Below are 18,620 nucleotides of genomic sequence, written 5' to 3'. Positions count from 1 at the left end.
GAGAAATCTCCGTTATAGATTCCTGTCATCACAGTCTCCCAGTGATCTCAAAAATGTCCAGATTTTGTGCTACCTTGTTGTATGGTCTTGGTCAATTCCCCATCTGCATGGGGTGTGAGACTCACCTCTTCTTCAAGCACTTAATGAGCCATTGAGATGTGCCTGGTGTTGGTAAATGTAACCTGCATTGGTTACAATATGGTATTCATGGTAGGCAGAAAAGAGCTGAAGCAAAATGTGCTGGCTGTCTTGAAGCATCCATTTTTGATTCTGCAATGGTATGGTGATCCCTGTTGTCATATCCTAAAAACGCTGGGTTTGCTCCTATCAGGTTAAAGGGGGCATTTGGAAGTTGCTGTTTGTTCTGCGGGGGAGATCACACCTCTCAGTGTGGCAGCAAACACACTTCTACTCCTGAATTCAGACTTCCAGCTTCCTGGAAGCCTCTCCTTTCCCCTGCCATCCCCATCTGTGCTACCTGGGGAAGGACAGCACAGGCAGGGCTTGGGGCAGATGTCACCAGGGCTCTTGCATCATGGCCAGTAGCTCTCCGCTTGGCAGGGAGGCTGGGAGCCGCAACTCTGTGTCTCCTTCCACCCAAGCTCCTGTTTATTCTCAGCCCTCGCCATAGGGATACCCCCGGTTTCTCAACCCAAGTGGCCTTGCACATAGCCAGGCTCGTTCCCAGCACCACCAGTCCTGGTGGCCATGGGCAGATGCAGACCGAGGTAACCTCCCGTGCTGACCAGGGAGGCTGAGCTTTTCTGCAGCTGCCAGATTAAACACACCCTTTGTTTCTTCAACTTTGCATTTGTATTTTACCAAAATTTGGAATCATTAGAGAGTTTTTCTTCAGTGACCAGAGGAAGCTGACTTCATAAAGAAAAGTGCATATGAGATCAACCTGTTTGGGAAGACTGCTGAGTCAGCCCAGCTTCCCTGACCGATGCTGGTGGGCTACGTGGGAAGGCATCACCCTTGCGGCCCGTCCTGACAGGCTGAGCTCATTTCCACTGCAAAGCCACTCCAGAAGTGTATCTTTTCCCTGCTACTGTATGAGGAACTCACGATATATTTTGAGAATATATGAAAAATAAATCTCTCTAGTATATATTGCTAGAGCTTTTGTTAAAATTTTGGATGTTACACAAATATTAAGTCATGCTAGACTTTTACCTGTGGCCAAACATGTTATGATAGTTAAACAGTTATCATCTCCCTCACTTTGAAGCCAGCTATTTCAACACACCAGGTAGCCTGATAATCTCTCAGCTGCATCATTTAGCAGGCAAATAGATTCTCTGTGTAAGAAACCATAGCAAACCCAGGGATATAAAATAACAGATAGAACTAGATCAAGCTGTAACACAAGTACTTCAAATTCACCTATCAGATTGCCTGGAGAGCGATCACAAACACAACCGGATTCTCACTCTGGTCTCCCACAACCAATAACCTGCACAACCATGTTCACACCTGGCCTGCAACAAGCTGTCCTTAAAAATGCTGGCTGTCGTCAGTGCAACACCAACAAAACTGTGTTTCAGCATCAGTTCTGGTTAGAGGCTGGGCACTCTGGGAGCAGTGATTTTGACACACGTGAATGAGCACAAAGGGGTTTTGTCACAGCAACTTCTTTGTGGCTGTTGCGGAAGGACAGTCACAGTCATTTACAGCTGGGAAGATTTGGTTTTTGAATAGTTTTTCCGTGTAACCATGAAGAAAGCAGCCTACTAGAGTTTTTAGCTGTGATTTCACCTCCTCTCAGTGAGCTGCTGTCCCTTGTCAGTGAGCAGAGGCATGCTGATGCCTTCCACTGATCTGTAGCTGGTTGGCTCAGCTGCTGAAGATAAGACAGAATAAATAATGATGAAATCTTATTTCTTATGGCTATCCAGCGAGGGGGGAAGGTGCTTTTGGTCAAATTGCTAAATATCTAGTGACTGAATAACAGAGTATCAGTATTTCAGATAAGATAAGGAGGCAAAGAAAAAGGAGTCACACTGATGCCTGTTGTACTGCCTTCTCTGGTTTCCAGAATACCGAAGCGGTTTGAAATCTTGTCCATGGGACAGGTTTCCTCTGACGACCTCAGAAGAGTGGAAGGGAGCCTGGTAGCCCCAGAGCGGTCACCCAGAAAGTCCCTGGGCTGCAGGTCACAGCATCCCCTTGCACCCAAGGCAGTGGGGCAGTCAGGGTCTCCTCCCTGCGGCCGCCCAGATCTTGCCCGTCCATGACATGGCTGGTCCTATCCCAGCCATCCCCTACTCTCTTGCCACCCAGCTGTGGGAAAGAGCTGGAAGTCCTGTGGTCCGACACGTGGCAAGGGGCTCGATGGGAGGGCAGGCCAGGCAAAGGTACTTGGAGGAGGATGATGACCTGGCTGCCACCCAGGGCTGTCTCCTTGCCTTGGATCCCTCTTCCTCCTCTTGCACCAGCTTTTGCTTTTTGTCCCATATTGGTCCACAAGGTTTTAAGTGCTTGGCAGCTGGCAGAGCTCACTGACTGACTGCCAAGGGGTGATTTTTGGGGGATGTTTTCTTTCCAAAACATTGGTTCTTTATGTGCTATCACCCAGGCACTGGAAGAAGGGACCTCTTGGACACTGGTATCACTCTGAAGCTGATCTTGTGCCGAAACACTGCCTTTTGGGTAAACCAATCCTGCTCCTGTTCCAAATACCACAAAAGCTGGCATACAGTGCAGCTTTGCCATTCCCTTTCTGGACCCAGCTTGTGGCCACATGTGTCTCTTGCATATCTCATGGGCTCCTGCCCCCCTTCCCTTCCCGGTAACCTCTGGGATCACCCTCCCGTGGTGGGGACACTGCATGGCCATGTTCTCTGCTTCCATTGGTGCCAGGATCCTCTGACTTATTGCTGAAATGAGGATTTTGGTGCTGCAGCCTCGGCACGCCCTGGGGCTGCTCACTCCCTGCCTTCCCCTTTTGCCAAAGAGACAAGTTGGACAGGTCTGTTGTTGCTCATACATCATTGCATGTGGTACGCCAGCCCTTCAGGTGTCCCTTGGCGGAGGGAAGAGAAACTGTAGACAGCCATGGTGTAGTGGGTGCTGGTTTCTCTGTGTTGAACGCTCCCATTTTCCCCAGCCCTGGGGTCTTGCTTGGTGTCTCTGACATCCTGCAGTAGTTATGATGACAGAGAGCAAGTGAGATATTACTCATGTTTGTTCACATCTGTGGCTTGCAACAGCCCCCACGTTGAGTCTCCATCAGGGGACAGCTGTGTTTTCTGGCACCACTGTCTCTTCTCAAAAGGCTGGGGCTCTGGTCATTCTCCTCCTACAGATCCACTCATTTCAGAGATTACCTTGCACTATATGGGGTATTTTCATATTGCATATAGGAAGCAAGAAAGCAATATGGCTCTTCTGTCCTTTGCTCTAGCCAGGTTTGCATTGGTAATTGATATTACCAATTTTTTTGCATCCAAGTAACAGAGTAGAATTGAATTCCCACCAATTTCTTGTACTCACAATGCTGTTGTGGTGGAAAAAAACATGCCTTGTATGCAAAGAGAATTTATCAGTAGTATATTTAAAATCCTAACAGTCTTACCCAAGAATTATTAGTCTGGTTACAATACTAAGACTTACAGTTCAGATTATGTATAGTCAAAATTAATACACACAAACTTTTTTGTATCATCTTCCCCATTCTCTGGTGTTATGCTTACCCTTTCTCTGTCCCACTGGTACCTCAGGTCAATGGCTTCAGCCTCAAGGTAAGGGGATGGCAGGACAGCCACATCCAGCGTCCTTGCCAGGAGGAGCGTGAGGGTGGTGGGTGCAACCTCTGTGCTCTGGGGCCTGCTTGGGGTCATTCTTATACATTCCCTCACATGCTTTACCCCTTGCTCTTCCTTCATTGGCTCACAGCTCCACATTACACCTGAGTTTACTACCTGAGCTGTCTTTTACATACACTAAGTACTTGATCTCTGTTCTCCTAGTTATGCCCCAACCTGGTTTTACCCAGCTCCCAAGGCTGCAATTCTTTGATGACCAGTAACTGAGCACCAGCAAGCTCTTTGTAGCCCTGAGGCCACCAGTGTCAAGTGGCCTGCTATCATCTCACCATGCCTGTACTCCTTCATTTTCCATTCTAGGGCCATAGACACTTCACTCTATACAGAATAACTACTTGTTCTTAGTATCTCCTAGTTACAGAAATACCTATAGGTGTAATGATATGTCAATTTTATACCATACAATCATATAAAGCTAAGGAAAAAATTAAACAAGTTAGGTAATAGCACCTGATTGCTGGATAATTACTGTTACAAACAAAGAAGCTAAAACAAAGCCGGAGGCAGGCCAGGACAAGTCCAAGCAAAGCCTGACAAGTGCAGAGACTCAAGGCCTGCACTGTTGGTTTAACACAAAGCAGGTAGCTGTGTTACAAGCAACAACACTGCTGTATTTGCAAGGCTAACGGCTAAGTTGACCCATGTCTGTCTTCCTGCTGAATGAGAGCTATCAGATTACACCTGCCTGAGGTGAAAATGGGGAGTTTCTTCCTTGACTCGTCATTGTAGGGGGGCTGAGGGACGGGAGTGAGAAATGAGAAGAGTTTTGTTTCCCTTCCTCCAGGTACAGCCTCAGATGATGGTGAGAAAAGAGCAAAACGTGCCCCAAACACCTCCTTCCAGAAACAGTGTGTGAGCTGGGGAGACTGTTGCAGTCTTGGGATGTGGGACTTGGAGCACTTGGAGGCTGCCGGGCTACAGCCGATGGCACAGCCCTGGTGCAGTCTATGAAACGGGGCTTTCTGCCTGGCCAGGGGACAACCAGCTCGCCCAAATTTGGGATCACGACAAGCGCAGCTGTGAGTCCCATCCCCACACTCTGTAGCTGTGTTAGCTGTGTCAATGGCTAATGAATCTGGTCATTAACTGCTCTTGAGATGAACCTCTGGCTCCTTTATACCCACGCATTGCCCATCGCACAGAATGGGAACAGCTGAGTGACCCGAAGCCCTGCCTTTCTGCCCAGCCTTCCCCGCTCTGCCGTGAGTGCCCTCGAGGTGTTCAGCAGGAGGCAGGGAGCACCGTTGCCTCCCACCCTCCATTTCTCGGGAAGGAGGAGAGCAGGACCTGCTGGTGGAGCAGGTGCTACAGCCAAGCCGGCAGCGTCCACCTCCCGCACGAACAAACGGCGCCGGCGGGTGGGAGGGATAAAATGTTAGTCTGCAGGAGGGAGAGTGGGAGGCTGTGAAAAAGATCTGGTGCAGAGAGGAAACGCGAAGAGCGAGCGTAATAGGGAAAATCTGTTTGGTGTTGCTTGCGGCGACGAGAGCAGGATTAGGAGAGTAGGACTTGGTGGATGGGGGGAGGGAGAGATGAGAACGGGCCACATATAACAAATGGCACAGCGCAGCACGGACGTAGGCAGGGAGCAAGCTGTCTGCTGCTCTTTTGTGCTAAGTGTGGTGCCTGCCTCTTCTTCAACACTGTCTCTGGCAAATCCCGCAGTGGAAAATCACAGCACGATGTCAATACACCACGAGCTGCTGCCTGATGAAGCAAGTCTGGCAGACAGCTCCCGGACGCCGATCTTGACATGGGCAGGAAATCCCCTGTGGGAATGGCAGACACCCCTCGTCACCACCGCTCTGTTTTTCCATGGTAAGCACACAGGTACCGCGTCCCTGCAACCTCTCCAAGGCATTTTACAAACACCGAGGGATCAATAGGAGATGCAGTGAGAGGAGAAGCACAAGCTGATGAATGCCAGTTCTGTGTGGCAGCGTGTCTGCCCCTGCATCTCCCTCCTACTGCCCTGTGGGTTCATTTCCCTGGAGTCTGGGAGGAAAACAGAAGTCCCACATTGTGCTTCTGAAGGGGGCATGTGTCTGTGAGAGCACTGAGATGCTGAGGGTAGGAAAGAAAGGAGTCTTCTTCCCAAAATACGGATTAACATCCTGCAAAAGCTGATTTAGCTGATGTGAGGGATTCTCTTGATGTTCAAATCTTTCCCAGAACCACATGGGGACAACCTTCCTCCTACTATGCTGCATTTCTATGTATATGTCTCCATCCACTCCAAAATGTTTACAAGGGAGCATGCAATACTTAGTCTTGCAGCTGCCACAGGTAACTGTGCATCTGGGACCTCTCTTTCTTCATTTCTTGATGTAAACTGAGGATCACTCTACTAAAATCAATTATGTCAGTTTTTCAACTGGTGCAAATTGGTGTGACTCAGGAGTTCAATACATAACTAAGGATCTCACCTCTCTGACCTCTCATCCCTAAAGGTTTTACTGTTGCTTTGCTGAATGTCCGTTCTTTAACAGCAGTTAACAGCTGGAGTGATAATGGCTAAGACTGACCCTATTGATGCTGCGCTGTGCAGTCGTATTTCAGGAAGACAAGAAACCTGCAGTGTCAGATGGCGTGCCTTATGAATTATTGCTGTGTGAACGTCAGGCCACAGAGCCACCCAAAGAGGTGGAAGTGAGTGCAGGAAGGACCCAGGAAGATGATGCAGTGCACACGTATCACTTTCACTCAGAGTCCTGCCACTGATGCTTGTGAGCTGTTCATACACTTGTCTATACAGAGACTGTGTCTATTTAGTCAAAAAACATCGTCAAGCACCATGTATGAGAGTTAACAGGAGCTTTTTACTAAGAACCCAGCAGAAAGGGGGCTTTCCTTTTGACTGTCAAAGGGGAGACAGTGCTTTGCACTAGAGTGATAAAATCATACTTGCTCTTATTTTCACAGAGGGCACACAAGACCTTGCTGAGGCTGTGTTAGCTTCCCAAGCCATTTGATTGCTCCCAGCGTGATTCCTGATGCTGTGACACCATTTCATCTCCTTCCAAAAACCACAACTGTAGGGAAGAAAGAGACAGCTGTGCTCTTTCTGGTACCTATTGCCAAGGCAGGTCTGTTGAAAGTGGTTACCAGCCAGCCCTCAAGCTGCACTATGTCCTACCTGGGTGCCTGCCACTGCCCACTGGGCCAGGCAATCTGCTCTTGGGTGCTCCCTACCTACTTTTTTGGCAGTAAAAGGACAGCACTTGAAAACAGCTTTCTAGACCCTGATTATACATTTTCTACAAATCTCAGCTGACGGTATGCTTGTGTAATTCCTAGCCAGATACCTGCCCACCCAGCTACATCCTCCTTCTGACCACTGATGGCTACATGTGTGAGAGGTCAGCTACTTGCAGGGGCTATCTAAGTCTCTTGAATTGGTAATACGTGATTGAAAGTCTTCAGGGTCAAGAGCAGATTTGATTCTCCTGCTCTGTTTTGAGTAGCAAAAGAAACTCAGGAGGATTTGCTGCTAGATTAATACCAAAAATGATAAAAGGTTTCTGGTGAAGAATACAGATTTCTTTCTCTGTTGAAGACAGCTTTTCACATTGCCAGTGCTGTCTCCATTAGAAGCTTCAGTTTCCTGTGACCCTGCATTGTTGATCCAACTCTTCCCATCTCTTGTTTACTTACTTATGGTAAATTACAACCACTTCTGCTTTGTTTCCAAGAGTGTTAATCATTTTATCTGCTACTCTGGCTGACAACCACATATTAAGCAGGAGTCTTCCATTCTAATACAAATGTCTCTCTGAATACTGGCAAATCTTAGGTCTGTCTTTGGCTTTCAGTCAAGTAAAAAAGGCATTCTTTGCTAGCTGAATTTAAAACATTTTCCTTGCTTCCTCTTGAGCAAGTGTCATGGTCAATATCAATAGTTTTTGAAAATAACATGGAATGAAAACACTTGCTGAAAAAGAACCTTATACTAAGCTGGTACAAATGGAAATAAATCACATCATGCAGTTTCACATCTTCTTTAATCAGTAATAGCAAACAGAATTCATATGCCACATCAGATAGTGATAGTCGGGTTAACTATTTTTCCTACAAAGAGTGTACTGTTTGTATCTCTATCAAAAATCAGCATGAGGAAGGGACGGTTGAATTCAATGGTTGGAGGAAGAGACACTGTCATTATTTCAGCAGCAGTTGCTGCTGCTGCCTCAGTACCTCTCTCATCAACATCCAGAGCAGCCTTATGAACAACCTAGGAAGAAAGAAAACAGACAGTCATTCTGGGCAGACAACAGCCACCTGAGAGATGAGTCAGACCCCTTTTAAAGCAGTCCTGTTTTGGAGCCTCCATTGAGAAGTGAGTAGAGGCAGCAGAGATGTGAGCTGTGTTGTAATCGTGGCTGCTTTAAATGAGGACCAGGACTGAGCTACAGAAATCTCCTCCAAAAGAAAAAAAAGTTCCTGACTATTTTTCCTGTCCCAAATACTGGTTAAAGGATGGTGGCTCCACTTGTAAGAGCTTGGCTACACCTCTGAAACTGAGTCTCCAGGGTGGGAGGACAGGCGGTGGTGGGCCCAGGAGTGTTAGCAACAACCCTCGAGGAGCCAGGGGTTGATGTTCCTGTAATATTCCAGAAACTGCCCAAGAAATCTTGGCTGATACCAGTCTTGGAAAAAACAGATGTGCAGAAAACTAATCTAATCTCCACTGTCACCAAGGGCCAACTTCCCTTGTAAGCTCGCAGGCTGAGTCCAGGGTGAGCCCAGCTGCAGGCAAGCTGGGAAGCTGGCAGCTGTATTTTGCTGGTGTTTCTGGATGTTGCCATAGAGGTGTTTTCCTTCATGTTCATGAAAGAAAGGAGAGGGCCAACAGCCACGGACTTACTTTAGAAACCTTCAGCTCTGGGGTGCCAGTGATGCCAGAGAGATCTGCCTGGTCGGTGAACACATCCACAATTCCCATCTTGCTAAGGGCGTTAGTTATTTCATAGCTCCCGGAAATAGAAAATTTGGGGAAGTAGAGGCTCACCAGGCTGGTAGGTAGAAGAGAAACACAGAAGGTGGTGAGAACGATTTTCCACCAAGGTAAATGATGGTGAGAAAGCTCTGTAATTCCCATGAGTGACACTCCAGGGGTTTGGAGCCTGAGTGCACAATGAGCACTAATTCAATTGCTGAAGTGTCTCTTGGTGATACAGGCACTATCATTCATACTAATGATAATATTATAATAATAATAGTAATATCCATCTGTTGTTTTGCTTTAGCAAATCTGAGAGCACTCTGCAAAAGAGGACAGTAATGAGACCCCCTCTTTACAGCCAGGGAAGACGAACCGTGGAGGCGACATCCTGTGTCACTCGAGAAGGTGGAGACCTGAAGCGGGGCATAGGCAGAGTCTGCTTGGGGAGAAGTGTGGCAAACCCCAGCATTTCAAAGCAATGCAGTGTGTTTGGCATAACTGTGGCATTTGGCATGGCTCCAGGGAAGGTCTGTGCCCTGCTGCCTGCACCTTTGGACACCCTATCCTCTAATTGTCTTCCTCCCGTGGGCTGGCCACGACTGAGTTTGCCTTTGACTGTGAGCTATCTGTAAGCTTTTTGTGCTGTTGGATTTCTCTTCATGCACTGTCTAGGGAAACTCGGAGCCTCCAAGTCACCTGCTGCCCTTTAGGTAGCTCAAGTCTGCTGTCTCACCCAGAGGCAGGTTGGGCTGAGTAGCAAAACAGACGGGATCTAAAGCCCACTGCTGTGGCCTTTATGTGATACTGCCCAGTGAAGATGATGGGACCAAATGTATTAGCACTGGAATCAACATAACATAATAGTAGAACTGAAATCGCCATTTATTTCTGACAGCCTCTCCCATGGAGAACTTATTCCTATGTTGATCTTGGAGGAAATTGCACCAATGATTTTCCAGATTTTGCAGCTGAGAATTATACATTTTTATTTTTCATATCTGAGGTATCAGATTATTAGCTTATATCCAATATTCTACCCATTATGTTTTTATTAACTGTGCTGGCATTTCTATAAGGATGCACCAAGAATCATGGGTGTGAACTGCACAGCCTTATTAGTTGTGAATCAGGGCAGAGCTTGGTAAATTAGGCACGTATTAATTTGGTATTACTCATCTACTGGTGCTAAGATCTCTTCCCTCCCAGACAAACAAGGTTGTAAAACGTGTTAGCTGATGTTAGTGTCAATGGTAGGAGCTAACAGAACCTCATTAGATTTTTATAGTTTCAAAAACAAAATGCCAGAAAATCAGGACACCCATAATTAATCACTAGCCTGTTCTAACAACTACTGTGTGCTGCAATGGTTCTTGTAAGGAAGATATTTGTGTAGGATATATTACGTATGTATGCATTACTACAAACCGTTTAAGTTATGGTTTATTTAAGGTTTAGACATATGTCTGAGTCATAGTGTGTCAGTGACATATGAGAGGTAAAACACATTAGCTGAAATTTCAGTATAGGAGATTTGCCTTAGAATTGCCACCTTCCCACTCAGTCAATGGACTGGTTTAGAAATGCCAATCTAGGCTTGTTATTCGTGACTCCTGGGAGCCCATCAGGATGGTCTCTGCTCTGGTGGGAGGAGCAGCAAGTCACTCAGGCAACAAAAAAATAGTTAAATACCAAGCAGCTGCAAGATTTTTACAGCCAAAAATAGCCCACTCAGTTCCCAGAATCAGCAAGTACATAGTGTTTGCATTCCCAAAAAAGAAAAAGGACTATAAATATAGGTGCTGCTGCAGCTGACTGGCAGATGATTACCTCTGGAAGAGATGGTCTGACCATTCCTGGATGGTTTCCTTGACCAGAGTTTGCTCTAACAGCTTCATTTTCCCTTTTGCTGGCAGAACCAGAAATGCAGTAGCACTCCCATTATAATGAAGCCGTACCACGGTGCATGACAGCTCCTCATCAAAATAGAAGTCAAATCTGCCCGTCTGGTGCATCATAGGCACTTTCACAGTAGTTTCAGCATCCACAAAGAACTGCCTTTCTTCGGTATGTTCTGGTTTAAAAGGCATTTCCCAGTTGCCTGATACAGAGAAGGAGAATGCAACTGAATATCTCATGTCCCATCCCATCATAAATTGAATTTGATATAACTAGTAATAATATTCACCTATTCCTCCATTTGTTAAATTCAGAATTTTCAAAATTAATGTATTAAATGGATATCACAGTAAGGCAAGAATCTTTTACCTGGTCAAAAGGGTGCATTAGATTCCAATTACACTTTGTTTTTCAGATGCCAGTAATGAACTAATTAGGCATTTTCTTTGTACCTACCACTACTTTTCTGTTCAGGTAATCTAAGTGCCCTCTCTGTAAGTTGTCATTTAAGGGCTTACCTGACATCATCTCTGTACTTATATACTGTATGCATTTCATTTCTATTTACTTTAATCATAAGCCTGAATTTGTAGATACAACTAATGTAGGAGCTTATATCTGAGTGCTGTTAAGTCAGGCTTAAGAGCACATTATCTAACCCACATCAGAAATGCAGTTTCTACTTTGTTCCTTAAAATGTCCTCCCCTGTTCATCATTAGCTTCTTCCATATACAAATATGTTAGTGCATATACATAAAAGACTCTGATAGGAAAGAAAAAAGGAGTATGCAGTAAATTAGGCCATTGAATCATGCATACTTTTAAAGAGAGGCATTAAAAAGATTAGATCATGCACGCATCTCAGCACCTTCACTGAAAATCAGAAGAACATGGGGCAATCAGCGTTATGGCTAAACCCAGCTCAGGCTGCACAGGGGGCTGCAGCTTGAAGCAGAGCTCCTGCAGCTGCCACAAAGAGAACCAAGCCTGCATGGCCCCCGACTGCCTCCCCATGCCGAGCGGGGTCCTGCCACCTCTCACCACCTCCAGTATGCCATTAAGTGATCTTCTGGCCCAGCAAAGAGCATTTGAAATTTCCTCCAGAACAATTTCCAAATGAGGTAGCTGACATTAGGTCTGTCGATAAGAATGAATAAAGTGAATGCAAATCCTAGAGAACTTACCTTTAAAGAAAACAAAGCTAGCCAGAAGCATTACAGTCTGTGGATCCATGTCCTTGACCAAATCAGTAATTTTCCCATGTGTTTTCTTCTCTATATAATCATTGATCTGCTTCTCAGCCTCCATGGGATTGTTAAAGTCAGTGGTAAAAGCCTCCAGTTGATACAGAGCTTTGGCATCATCTATAAACTTTTTTAGAGGTTTCATCTTCTCTGTTAGAAAGATGGCATTCCCCATGTTGAGCTGGACCCCGTTCTCGGGATGGCTCAGCATGTGGATAAGGTTGTTGAAGCCTTCATGTATTTCTTTCTCCTGAATCTCTGTGAGGTTGAAGGCGAGTCCTTCCAGGATCTGAGTCTGAGTGGTTGATCTAGCCCCTAAGGCCAGCATTGCAAATGCAGTGGAGATGCTTACAGGAGAGAAGAAAATGTTCTTATTAGGTGCCTCCAGTGTAACCTCTTTAAAAAATTGAAATGCAAAGTCAGCATTGCTTGGCACTAGTTTGAGGCAAGCGATCGCTTCACCTCTGCGATGCATGTGGTGTTTAGGTTCATTTGGATCACGTCCATTGTGGTGGCTGGGTGGGAGCTGACCATGGGCAATAGCATGAAGCCCAGCCAGTAGCAAACTTATGTAGAATGTGGTCTTCATCTTCTTATATTAAAATCCTATGGAAAAAGGAGAAGCTATTACTAAGGTAAGTAAATTAATTAAGTAAAAATAGTTATTCTGTCATTCACGCTGCATAAGAAATCTCTCTTTCTTTTGTCCTCAGTTTCATGTTCTCCAACTCTTGTCATATATCTTTTAATTTTCCCAGGCCTCCTGGCAAGTCTTCGCCAACTCTTTCTGCCACCCTCACCCTAAATATCTGCAAAGGCAAAATTCGGCATGAATTAGCTGAATACACAGCACCCTCAGCAGGCCAGAGAATGGAGCATATCCCATCAGAAAACACACCATGGCTAATCACTGGAGAGCTGTGATACCACGGTGCTGTTGACACTAATGTTCTAAGATAATTCCTGGAAAGTGCATCATGGAAGAAATCTGGATTTTTTGTGAGTAAAGGGAGAAAGAGGAAATTGATGCAAGTGGGCAGCAATCAGTAGCTACATACAAACAGAATTTGAGCAAACAGGCATGAAGGAGATCTTTAAATAACCTTTTGGTCAGATTGATAAGGCACCCTATTTCAAGAGAGGACAACTGATGGCAGCTGTTTTTCAGTAGCAAACAATGTAAAGCCCTATGTCTCTAAGGAATAGATGCTCTTTCCTTCTCAATAAAAATGATGCAACGCTTTAAATAAAAACCTGAAGTAATATGTTGTCTCTTAATAGACAAACCAAACCATTGGAATGGGTTCATTTTCAGCACAGCAGAAGCAGTCAGTGTCATTAACAAAAACAAGGCCTTATTTTTATCAGATGCTCTACTGGTCAAAGGGCGATACATTTATCAACCTGTTACGCTTGGCTGTGGTAGCTACATTCCTTTGCAAAACTGACACTCTGCACTGTATAAGGTCTTACAAAGGGACCTTGGAAATGTGGTATGAATGTCCCAGTGGGCCTCATTTCTGAGGAAGAATCTAGGGCAAAGAAAGGGTGAGAGAGTTGCAAAGGATTTGGGGAGATAATGAGCCAGATTTGCTAAAACTTGTGTAAGGAGAGCCTTATTTAACCAATTGCGCCTTTCTGCTCTGGCATGATTCAACTTGAGAGACTGTTGTCAGAAAGTGTTACGCTCACGGTCCTGCTTTCTCCATAACGTCGGAGGCAACAATTTGTATTTGTAGTTGAATATCCAGTTACAGTTAGACCTGCATAAGAACAACAAAACATTTTTGAGCTACAATCAAATATTCAAACATTTACATGTTTGCTAGAAGTACTTCTAAAAAACAGGCCCATTTGCAATAACACCTACTGTGATACTGACAAATAGAAGAACCATAAGGGTTCTTGGTAACTACATTTTCAATTACTGTGCACAGTAGGTTTAAATTATAGTTTGGCCTCCTCTGATTTTGACATTGAAATGATACTTCTCAATATATCTAGCTACTTGTAACTCAACACAAGAGCTCCAGTTCTGAGTATTTAAAAGCGCTATCAGTGAGCCAATGTATTAGTCAGACTTTGAAAAGAAATCAACTCCCAAACAAAAGCATCAGAGCTAAGCCTGATCTATTTCTACGTATCCAGCAGGCCTATTCAGAAGCTGCCTCTGGATAAATTATTCACTGTGAACTATTTACTCAGCTGCAGTCATAATTTATTAAGAATAACATGAATATGAAAGAATGAAAAATTTCATTTTAAACATAAGTCACCACCTGTTCCCTATCTCATTACATTTAGTATTTATTACAAAACACAGCAGATGATAGATGGACTTTTCTATATACACATTGAACTGCTAATTTCTATTTATTTGGAATGCAAAGCAGACATGGAATTTAACTGACCTGGCCTCAAAATTATGGCTACTGGATATAGCATGGTTTGGCTGTAACGGTTCTGTAAAATATTGGTTACAGTTTTCTGAAGGTTATGTTCCTATCTTGATATTTTTGCTCTATGTAGTTAAGTTATGTACTTTCATGGAATTAATTTCATTTTATTACAGCTCTGAATTCACAGCTAATTAAATGCAATCTGAATCTGAATCATCCATCTGTTACTCAGTACTGGCCAGTCACAAATAGTCAAGACTCATGAGTCAGCCCTCACAAAAATCTTGATAATGGTTGATTTTAAAATCATAAGATTATAAAAGACTCAGCAGCTGCAGTTTGTAGAGGTTTTTCTTGTTGTTTAAGCCATGAAGATAGGCCAATCCTATTAGGCCCTTCTTTGAAATGTAAAGGTACTCTTATAGTAGAATTTGCATCCTGTAAGCTTTTAGAATATGATTGCGGGTTGTTACTTCATACTTGATATTTACTAATCCATTTGATATTATTGTGGCTTCTACGTTAGCAAGTGATCAGCCAGTGATAAATTGACAACAAAGACCCTTTCAGTATGAAGCAGAAGATGCAGGTTCTCATATGGTCTAATGATTAAGGGATTTTCCTACCAAGCATACTTGGCAACAATTTATTAAAAAGCAAAGAGCTGAGAACCTGTGCTAAAAAGCCCTTAGGGAATTCCCTTTCTTAAGGGGCTAATTTTGCAGGAAGCTTCCTATCTTAAGACCTTTACTCATATAATCACCAGAAAAACACTTTGTCTATAAACTTGGGAGTAGATGTGAATAGCTCTTCAATTCGAATTCCAAATCTACAGTAACTTGTTGAATAGCCTGGAAGGAAACCTGTTCACCTCTCTGCCTCTTCTCTTTGTCTATGTTACACAATGACAATATATTTGTGGTATTCAAGAAAAGGTTGCTTTCATGAAGAGCTTTCAATCAAACCAGACAATGGCCAAGAGCATGCCAACACCTGGAGGACAGTGTTCCTTTAAGCAATTTATCTGTAATAGACTTGGTGATAAGACTCGTTGAATATATTACCTCTTCCCTGTCTCACAATCTTCCCTACTGTGCAACCCATAATGGCAGTACTTATTTTGGACAGTATGTCCTAGAAAGAAAATGGAGAAAACTGGGATTAGCTGAAATGATCCTAGAATAATTTCACCAGAAGACATGGAAGTGATCTGGACTAAGTTTTCTGACTGACAGAACTTGCTTCTTTGTGGATATAGCTAATTTATCCACTTTAGGATTGATTTTTATCTCTATGATTTGGAGAGACAATTCTGAAGACAATGTTCTGCTTTTAGAGCCCCATGTGATAGTCCAAGAGATGAATATTTATCCCGTGCTAGTCCCATAAGGGGTCCTCACCAATAACCTCGTTTCAGACAACATGAAAATTTGCACTGCTCAAAAACATATGCAGGCACAAAATAGAAAAGCTCTTTGCTCACCAGATGGTGCTGCTTCCCTCCTGATTGCTAAATGAGGAAATCTGAGAAATCTGTTTCCTGAAAGCTGCACTGTGAGGGCACCAGGCACATCAAGACATGGCCCCACTGCCACCAGTGGTGTCTGCTGAACTAATCTCAGCTACTCAGGGCCATAGCCAAAAAAACATCACCCAAGCACACAAAAAGTCACAAAAGAAAGACTCTACTATTCACATCCATGTGTGAGAAAATGATCTCAGAAGCCTACTGTCCAGGACCACCTACTCACAGGAGCACCACAAACTCACATGTGCTTTCCTGGCTGGCCAGAAAGCTCTCCGCGTATCTCATTGTCTGTGCCTGGACATGCTCAGGGACTTTTCCAGCCTGATCAGCTAGACAATTACTTCTCTTGTGATTCAGAGTTTTGATGCTGCTGTGCCTGAGGCCCCTGAGAAGATTGCAAGTACAAACCGAGGCCATTGGATTCTGCAGAGAATGCAACCACTGTGCCTGTTTCATTAACAGTAATTAATTTTGCAGCATAAACATGGAAGCCAAGTTTCCACTATCTTTCAGAAATGTATGTGACTTCACAGAGCTGTTCCCAGTGTTATCTATCTTCTGTAAGATAGCTTAGCATTGGAGAGATCACCAGGAAGCACACCCTCCAAGAGTGGCATCACCCACTTCTAGGCCTCCTTTTACCTGGAAAGAGGGGAACATGAGCTCTCACTCTTCTACCAGGCCACCATCAGTATTTGCTGTTGAACCTGAGTCACTGCACATACTCAGGGATGAAGCATCACTGAGGCCAGAGGATAAAAAAAAGAAGATAAAAAAAGAACCAGTACAATGGTTAGGGCAGTCAGCAGCAAAGCAGCAACAGTCCCAAGAACAGATCAGACCAGGTTCCCAGTTTCTACTTTCCAATGTGCACCTGACCACTGCTTGGTCTCTGCCTCCATGAACATGTTGGCCTCACTGTGGTCTCAGCTCCCCTAGGCATGTGGAGACCATAATTTTCTCTCCTTCCCTCTCAATGATCCTGTGATCTGGTGATTAAAGCAATAAAGAGATGTCTCATCTAAAAGGGAAGCAAACCTTAGATATTGCATTCCCTAAGCAAAGATATTTCTTGTAGACCTTGAATATAAAAATCAGCAGAATTACTTAAAAAGAATCACCATTATAAAAAAAGCTCTAAGCACCCATCCTCAGGCTTTTAATGGAGCAGAGCCTATTTCCTCTAGCAGGAGGTACATCTGGGAAAGACCCACTTTTAGGCGCTTAGGATTTGCTGGTTCCAGAGATCAGTCTGCTTCCCTGAAAGGCATCTAGACACCTCACTCTGGCTTTTAGATTCTTACTCCTCCTGCCAGCCACCGGACGATGTGCAGGCAACTCCATGCCTATATTGTGATACTTATTGTGTCCTTTATATCCAGCTGACCCAATAAAAGCCTCTTCATCACTGGAACAATTGCTAAGACAGATTTTAATATAAGATACAACCCTAAGAAAGACTTAAAATCAATTGCAGGCAACAAGAGGCTACACTTTGGAAGTCTTTATAGGAAACAAAAAAATCACAACTTACAGCAGCTTCCAAGGATCCTGCTGTCTTCACTAGGACTACCCTGCACCTCCCTCTCTTATTTATACTGTTAAATAGCATTATGAAAGCAAAGCGTCCTCTAGAAAACATTAACCAGCGCAGACAAGTGTTATTACTTTAGGAATGGTGCAGAGTAAACAGTGAAGACAATTTTTTTGGGGGAGGCACCTGATTTTTGCTGCATATGCATGGCTGAACCCTGCCTTTTCTTACAACAGTCATAAGAGTCCTTCTGCATTTCTGCAGATCCTCCTGCTAGGAATCCAGACCCTCACTCTAGCAAATACTTCACATGCATCATAAGCTTCTGTAACCTGCATGAATTCATACAGTACAAGTACTGAAATGAGTAAAATTAAACACATACATAATATTAGACAAGAGCCTAAAGAAAAGACAGCTGGATGCATGCTGCAGCCAGATCTCATCTTAGTATTTTGCCCAGAGATATTTTGCTTCCTCTACACCAGACTTTTAATAGCTTTTATTTGGCATATTTTTTTTTAATGTTCCATTAATAAGGGCCGATTTCTGGGGACATCACTAGTAAAATTAAAGCAGTAGTACTGATGTTTGTAGTGGCTGAAGGTTGCTGTAGGGATGGAGACATGATGGCAGAGATGGGCACTCAGGAGCACATGGTACCCAGCACACCCCAGCCAGATTGGTGTCACCCGGTGCCTCACGCAGCAACAGATTGAAGGACAAACTTTTGCCCTGTGCTCTGCGAGTGTGGGCTGGCACAAGGTGCAGGCATTGCTGAAATTCAGGAAAGAAAGTGTCAGGCTGGTACACTAGAGCATGGTTTCACACAGAGGTGGACCCATGTGGTTGGGCCACCTGTGTTTTATATGATCCCCCCTTAAAGCCAAACTCCATGCAGGAGGCTGTGCTCCTGTAGCACCCATGGAGGGGCAACCACAGGGACTGTGCTAATGTGGGTATAACCGAAGGACTGGAAAAAGCTCACAGGTCAGTGCTCAGCTGAACACCTTCCACCCAGGAGCAGCATCCCCTTGGGAGGTAGGGACTTGCAGGAGAAAAGGTGCTCTACTTCATAGAATCATTTAGGTTGGAAAAGACCTTCAAGATCATCAAGTCCAACCGTTAACCTGGCACTGCCAAGTCCACCACTGAACCATGTCCCTAAGTGCCACATCAAAATACCTCCAGGGATGGTAACTCAACCACTTCCCTGGGCAGCCTGTTCCAATGCTTGGTAACCCTTTTG

General features: G+C 44.4%; 1 protein-coding gene across 2 annotated transcripts; it reads right to left on the bottom strand.

Moving 5' to 3' along the window:
• Nucleotides 1-7,793: 7,793 nt before the first annotated feature.
• Nucleotides 7,794-17,427, bottom strand: LOC104634812 (alpha-1-antiproteinase 2). 2 transcript variants are annotated; one of them, XM_075753059.1, is made up of 5 exons: nt 17,372-17,427; nt 11,851-12,516; nt 10,597-10,867; nt 8,692-8,839; nt 7,794-8,058 (listed from the first exon to the last, which is right to left on the bottom strand). In XM_075753059.1, the coding sequence occupies exons 2-5, from the start codon at nt 12,497-12,499 to the stop codon at nt 7,864-7,866; spliced, it is 1,263 nt and encodes a 420-aa protein (XP_075609174.1). In that variant the 5' UTR covers nt 12,500-12,516; nt 17,372-17,427; the 3' UTR covers nt 7,794-7,863. The 2 variants fall into 2 exon arrangements, with proteins under 2 accessions (XP_075609174.1, XP_010299740.1); XM_010301438.2 differs by lacking the exon at nt 17,372-17,427 and adding an exon at nt 16,480-16,579.
• Between the last annotated feature and the right edge of the window lie 1,193 nt (nt 17,428-18,620).

The sequence above is a fragment of the Balearica regulorum genome, chromosome 5, assembly GCF_011004875.1.
Source record: "Balearica regulorum gibbericeps isolate bBalReg1 chromosome 5, bBalReg1.pri, whole genome shotgun sequence".
NCBI classification, from domain to species: domain Eukaryota; kingdom Metazoa; phylum Chordata; class Aves; order Gruiformes; family Gruidae; genus Balearica; species Balearica regulorum.
The sequence above is the reverse complement of the archived record's forward strand: the minus strand, read 5'-3'. Positions and strand labels throughout refer to the sequence as shown.